General features: G+C 39.2%; 1 protein-coding gene across 2 annotated transcripts in view; it reads right to left on the reverse strand.

The window, feature by feature from the left end:
• Nucleotides 1-7,774, reverse strand: part of TRHDE (thyrotropin releasing hormone degrading enzyme) — a 370,897-nt gene that overhangs the window by 260,216 nt on the left and 102,907 nt on the right. For both annotated transcript variants that reach the window (XM_019651780.1, XM_019651779.1), the window contains exon 3: nt 3,902-4,028. In XM_019651780.1, coding sequence (XP_019507325.1) covers nt 3,902-4,028 — 127 coding nt within the window. The remainder of the gene's footprint in view (nt 1-3,901; nt 4,029-7,774) is intronic.

Consider the following 7,774-nt stretch of genomic DNA (forward strand, 5'->3'; position numbering starts at 1 on the left):
TATAAATTCAATTGTCTACTTCAGTTTCTCACAGACATCAAGGTGTCACCTAAATGCTTAATAGATATATCAGTCTCAAAAATGATCTCCTTCCACAATTATTCTGTCTCAGTAAATGGCAATTTCATCCTTCAAATTCTCAGACCAAAAATCTTGGAGTAGCCCTTAATGCCTCTCTCCCTTTCACATCCCACATGTTGTTCATCAGCAAAATTTTTGTCTTTTTTGTCTCCACTTCCAATATATGAGTATATCCAGAATTGGACCATTTCTGACAACCTCACTGTTAACATCCTAGTCCAAGCAACCATCATATTTCACCTGAATTTTGCCACAGACTTCAAACTGGTTTCATGCCTTTGACCTTTTCCCTACATCAGGGTCTCACAGTCTCAGCATTGTTGACATTTTGGGCTAGATACCTCTTCATTGTGGGAAGTGCTGTGTGCATTGGAGGATGTTTAGATGTATCACTGGCCTCTAGCTGCTGAATGCCAATAGCACACACTCCACCAACACCCCCCTGCCCATAGAGTCGTGACAAACAAATATGTCTCCAGATATTGCCAAGTGCCTGAGGGACAAAATCACCCCCTGATTGAGAACCATTGCCCTATAGTGTATTCAATCTGGCTACAAGAATAACCCTTTAATAACAGAAACCAGGTTATGTACTACTTCTGCTAATACCTGACCAATTGATTTCCATTATCAACTCAGGAAATAAGAAAAGGCCAAAGTCCTTACCACAGTGTGCTGGTGCTACATGATTATTCCTTGAACTCCTCTCCTATTTCTCAGCCCTGTGCTCACTCTGCTGCAGTCATGCTTGCCTCTTTACTGTTCTTCCAATACACCGACAAAACTACCCTCTCAAAGCCCGGCCTCCGTTCCCCTCTGCCCACTGTCCTGGTTCCATGATATCCACTTGGCTTACTCCTTCATCCCTTAAGTTCTTTGCTCAAAAGTCAGCTTCCCAATGAAGCCAGCCATATTCACTCATTTTAAAAATTCATCCCTTTACCCATATCTGCCCTGCCCACATACTTCCTATGCCTCCATTCTAGCTTTACTTTTTATGGCACTTATCTCCACCTGATATACTATATGTGTTACAAATTGTTTTAATATCTGCCTCTACCGAATATGATGCAAGCCCCAGGAGGGAAGTGATTTTTGTCTTTTTTATTTGCTGTTGTATCCCCATCAAATAGAAAAGTACCTATGAGAGGTACCTAATAAGTGCTTATTAAATAAATGAGGGAAGGAGGGAAGAAGGGAGGAGGGTGGGAGGAAGGAAGGGAGAATACATCTTGGAAACTATCTTAGATCTGAAGGGTCAAGGCAGACACAGCTGATATCTAGAATACATCCACATGCGCTATTAACAAAAACTGAATTGGTTTCCATAGACTTCACTTAAAATATAATTCATAATGTACAATGGAAAGCAAAGATTTGTCAAAATGCTTCTGTGCTTAAGAATCCTTATGTAGGGATGTGATCAAAAGATACGGTGAATGTTTAAATAAATAAAAAAAATATTACAGTAAAAGACATTGCCATTAATCCCCCTCAAAATACTCCCCCTTGCTTCGAACACACTTATCCCATGGTTCTTGACACTTTCTGAAGCAGTTCTGGAAGTCCTCTTTCATGAGTGTCTTTATTTCATTCTCTATCATGACAATGCTCCGTGTCACCATCGCTTCAAGTACTGCAATTTCTGTCAAATAAAAACATTACGGTGTGTCCTCACCCACTTTATTCACCAGATCTGGCACCATGAGATTTCTGGCTCTTCCCCAAAATCAAAACGACCCTGAAAGGAAAACGTTTTGAATTCATTCAGGACATTGAGGCAGCCATGACAGCGTAACTAAACACACTCATGAAAGAGGACCTCCAGAACTGCTTCAGAAAGTGGCAAGAACAATGGGATAAATGTGTTCGAAGTGACAGGGAGTATTCTGAGGGGAATTAGTGGCAATGTGTCTTTTACTGTAATAATATTTTTAATGGTAACCATTCACCAAATTTTTATCATACCTCATATAGAAACCATACTTACAAATCCATTCACATATAGATCTAAATATCTATAGATATATGAAATAAGTAGAACTATAAGAGAAATTTTACAAAATGCCACAGGCTATAGTAACTCCCTTAGATACATAAAAAGAAGTGTGCTGGAGTAAGTCAAATCATTCAATTATATACACCATAAGGCAGCGTATCAAGTAATAGTAACAGTGAACAAAGCTCTTTTCTACAGATGAAAGCCTGCATGGTCCACTTGTGAGTGAAATAGAGGAAAGAAATGCTTCCTGCTGCAAGCTGACAGTTACATGGAACCCCCTGAAGTTATAAATTGAATTCCTGTACTAATTACTGGTCTGAAGGGGACAAAGATCCACATTTTATTCCTCTTGCTGAACTTGCAACATAAGCACTTGTGAATTTTACATTAGGGTCAAGCTGGGAAGTTCCCAGTCCATTTTACTTGGACTACAGAACAGTGTCACCTTTCATGCAAATGAGGTCAGGTATTCCTTCCAGCCTTGGGGGTCTACCAGAGAGATTTCAGTTAATAGATTTTAATAAGGAAGTTGATATAAAAGGGAAAAGAAAGAAAAAAGACAGAACAAAATAAAATGAAACATAGATCCCATTTGAAATAAAATTTTGTTTAGAAATTTGAAATTAAATTTTATGGATTCTAAGAGTACATATTTCAAAAAGACCAGAGAATTTTATAATATCACTCATTAAAACTGTATGCCATGCCCATTGATAACAATATCAACTATTCTATCCACTCTGTGAAATACTCATTGTAAGACCAACAAAGCTTCCCAGCAGGCAGATACTTTAATGAAATAGGCCCAGTTCTCCAGAGAGGAGAAACTGTGGTTCAAATGCTAACACTTTTGATCAGGTAAGCACTTTATTCTTGCCAACAAGCAATAACTTTTATGTGGATGCTGATCAAAAATGCTCTTGGGAAGGAAAAAGGATGGGGAGGAAGAAGGGGGAACAAAGGGGGGCTGTAATATTTCAAAACAGGTTTCCTGAGAAGGAAAAACAACTTTATCATTTCTAATGGGTGTATGTACCCTTTCTAACTTCCTGGAAAGTCAGAGTTGACTCCCGTGCAAAAGCATCAGCTTCATTCAAATTAGGATAACAAAATTCACTCATTTATTCATTCAACAAACAATTATTGAACGCACTCTTTTTATAAAATGAGGGACTCTGAGCATATTCATGGTGAACACAACCTCCACTATTAAGTTTCCCTTCTCTCTTGATTTTATTCTATTTACTATAATTTATGAGGACTGGAAATATGACGGAATAAAAATAATCTAAGGGATAACTAATACACTGAGGCCTGACATCTTAGAATTAGGAAAGGGAAGTAAATCAATGAGTGTAAAATATTGACTAGTTCTGGGAGTCACCAAGACCCAGCTTGAAATCCCTGCTCATTCACTTCCTGGCTGTCTGAGCGAATGGAAGACTCCCTGAGTCTCTGTTCCCTTAGTGGGAGATGTTCTAACAGTACCTTCCCACGTAGTAGCTGTGAGGAATAAATGAGATGCTGGCAAGCACCCTTTCCCAGTACACATTCAACAAATTACAGCTAGTTGGGGTATCTTTCTGAATCCTAAACACACGTAATGCCTTTCTTAATTCCTATGAGCACTTTTTGGCCAGACTTCAGAAACACTAAATTTTATTTTACCTAGTCAGAAGAAATTCTTTCTCATGCTCATCCACTCTAAAAATATAACCCTTGGAACTTTCATGCTTCTGGGCGTCTCAAATAAATGCATGAAGAAGAAACATCACCTTCAAGGACCGCTTCCAATAAAATAACCAAGAAAATTCTTACCTAGTTTTGGCAAGGAATAGGGCACTTTAAAGTAGTCTTCATAAAATTCTATTAATCTCTTTGTTATATGGAGAGCATAGTCCCCGGATCCTCTTCTGATGGCATCGGGTCTTGCATATAATCGTACCTAATTAAAAATATATATAAAAGTTACTTTAGCCTTATGGTACTCAAATTTTATCTTCCCTGCATATATGAATCTACACAAATCACTTGGAATACTACAAAAATTAAACAGTATTCTTGTTCATATATTACTGCATGCTGTGGCTGAAAGAACCAAACTTGAACAATTAAAGTAACCGAGTTGAGCAAGTCACAATTTCCTCACTTTACAAGAAGGCATTGAGAAGATTTATACACCTTGCATCAAAATAAATATTCAAAGCTATCACTTACATGTGCTTGCTAGAGATCTGAAGGTGCCGTGGATTAGGATAATGGCTCCCTGACTATGTGGTAAGTAGGCAGGATATGGTGGCTTCACAGGAGAGAAAACCCAGGGTTTGCTAAAGACACAGTGCATCCAGCTTTGGAAGTATTACTGGGCTGAGCAAAGATACAAGTTACGCTTCCTTCCTTTCTTCCTTCCTTTCTTCGAAACCAACTGTCCTTATTCCCAATATGCAAAGTAGGAACAGAAAACTTTTCATGGACGTAAATGATTGCCATTCTGGAAGGCCGCCTGCCACTGCTCCCGGCTTCAAAACCGGATTCAGTAATTCATATTTCTAACACAATCCAGATACTTAATATTGATTTTTAAATCAAGCATTGTATATTATCTAGTCCTTGGCCAAAAAGAAGCCTGAGGCAAATATCATAAAACTGAACAAAACTAACAATTGTACCGAAAAGGTTAAAATGAGATTAGTTTTCATAAAGCTTTCGTAAGGCTATCCAGCATCTTTCTTTTCAAAGGCTAAATCTATTTTTCACAGATGTGGTCCCTAATCCTCATATCAATCCTGTGAATAATAAATTTTATATTTTGTGGAACAGAGGAGAGCACAGCAGCCTGGGAGTTGGCTGGGTTTTAGTCCTGCTCTGCCACTAACCAAGCCCGGTGATATTGAACAAATTACTTAACCTCCTTGGGTCTCAAATGTTCTTATTTATAAAAGGAAGGTGTTGACCACCAGCTGGTTACTAAAAGTTCTTTTCAGTTCTAAAACGCATTACTTCCAAATGCATTTTACAGATAAATGAGTTTGTGTTCTTTTCATATCACTAAAAAAATAAATGGCTCACTTCGTATGAGAAAATGGATATTTACATTCAACAGAAAAACAAAAGGAAGCTGTACTCAATCATATAAAAATTGATTATACAATCAACTCTTTATTATCCTTGCTTAAGGAGAGAGAACAGAGATGTCTATAATCAAAAAGATTAGAAAGTTTAAAAAAAAATCTTCTGACTTTATTTTAGAGAGTCTTGTAATTCAATAAGATAGTTACTAAATTCAATAATATTCATTTACTGAAATTGTGAAGATACTTCCCATGAAACAACCACATCAAGTATCAAATTTAGTTCACAGTCACCTACAGTCTTGGTCGGTGGTAGACACCACCTACGACAGCAAAACTTAACACTCTTAGAGAGACGGTGGTTATAATTCCCTGCCCCAGACCTCACCTGTTTATAAACACACAATGTCTTAAGTTCTCAAGAAGCAGGCCCTAAGGAAATGATGAGTGTACAAGTGAATTACTAAGGAGGTGTTCTCAGGACAAACTAAAAGGGAGCTCAGGAAGCAAGGTAAGGAAGAATAATGAGCCAAGCAAGGTGCAATTTCAGGTGAAGTCCTGGCTCAGCCTGATCCCACAGAGCTCTAGAGAGTAAATTGCACTGGCAAGTGAGTGTTGCCTGAAGGCATAAGCACTGGATTCCCAAACTCCTCCACCCCAGGCAGTGATGCTGATTACCAAGGGAAAGGCATTACATCCCACACACTCTCTGTTCTTCAAGGATCTGGCTGATGTAGCTCCAGGGGCCCAAGGAGAGTCCTTTGAAGAAGATTTCAGGTAGGAACTATTAGGAGCAAAGCAGGGAGAGCTGAGGGCAGGCACACCAAATAGGAAGCAAGATAGACCAGACAGCACTCAATCATTCAACAAATGTTTGTTTGACATCTGCTTTGCACCGGGGCCTGGACTGAGCATTTTTAACTCAGTGTTAAAGAGGACATGTTTTCTAACCAAAGGTGGTACAAAGCTTTATTGGGGGGAAAGCAATGAAGATGTAATTCCCATTCTCAAAGAGCTTCGCACTTATTAAGTTAGGTAATCATCACAGATAATGATACACGCAATATGAATGGTAATCTATAAATGACAAATGGATACTGAGGAGGAGGGATAGCCTTCAGAAGGCTCAAGACGAAGTAAGTAGTAGTTCTATGTTAAAACTATAGCCAGGACCACTGCAAAATGATGCAGCAAGAGGTCACTGATTTCACTCCTGGGAAACATCATTCATTTTGGTAGAAACAGCCATTCCTATTAATCAACTCTACCAGTTAGTCAAGCTATCTGTAGGCCCAGACAAGAGAAACACAATTAAATCAATCTGGTTGTCAAGATTTGATGGGAAAGATCCGATCTCAGTGAGAAGATAAAACATACTTATGCTTACTTAGCACAGTGTCTTCATTTGTTCATTCAAACATTTATTGCACACCTGCTGTGTGCCAGGCATTGTACTAGAGAATAGAACAATAAAATTTGTTACCAGAAAATGAACAAGACATTTACTCTTACTGCTCTTAATAGATTCACAATATGTGTGTGTGTGGGAGGGAAACAAATAAATCAACAATGAAATACAATGTGAGAAATGCAACAGTGTGCTCTGCCTTCCCTCCCATTACATAGCAGATACAGGCTGAGCTCCTATTCAAGACCAAGACCTCCACATTCTATCTCTTCTTGCCTTTTCAAAGATATAATTCTCAAAATCCTGCCCTTTCTCTCCCATATCACCAGTTTATGCCTCCATGCTGGATCATTTTCATAAGCAAATATCCTGCACTGCTTCCTATGCTTAACGATAACAACAACAAAAACATTTTGACCACAGTTTTCTAGCTATGATTCCCGGCAGAGCAATGCTCCTTGAAAGAGTTTTCTATATAGTTAGGATTAACATACAAATTAACAGCCAAACTAGAACACTTTTAGAATGAAAAGGAGCACTTAAGAGTAAGTGGGGTGGTTGCCCATTTATACTCTTTCTAGTCTCTCTTGAATTCATTGCAACCTGGCTTTCATTCCCACCACTCTATCCAAACTGCCCTCATCAACATCGCTAATGGCCCCAGGATGACAAATCCAACAGTGGACCCCCCACCCCACCACCGCCTCCCCAGTCCACAGCATGTTTAACCTAGCAGCAGCAGCAGCAGCAGCAGCATTTGACACAGTTGATCATTTCTTCTAACACTTTCTTCCCTTGGCTTCTATCTTTCTTTTCTGACCACTCCTCAGTCTCCCGAATGATTCCTCCTCCCCCTCCTCCACCTCTCCTCCTCCTCCTCCTCCTCCTCCTCCTCCTCCTCCTCATCCTCCACCTTCTCTCTTTTTTATGCTGGAGGGTCCCAGGTGCCAATCCATAGACATCTTCACTTCTCTGTCGATATTCAGTCCCTTGGTGATAACATTTAGTTTCATGGTTGCAAATATCATTTAGAGGCTGAAGGCCTACCCCATAATTCCAGACTTCCACACTCATTAATCCAACTTCCCACTGGTTATTCCCACTTAGCTATCTAATAGACATCTCAAACTTAACATGTCTAAAACCAAACTCCTGATAACACACACACACACACACACACACACACACACACACACACACACACACACACAC

This window comes from Hipposideros armiger, unplaced genomic scaffold, assembly GCF_001890085.2.
Source record: "Hipposideros armiger isolate ML-2016 unplaced genomic scaffold, ASM189008v1 scaffold_166, whole genome shotgun sequence".
Lineage (NCBI taxonomy): Eukaryota > Metazoa > Chordata > Mammalia > Chiroptera > Hipposideridae > Hipposideros > Hipposideros armiger.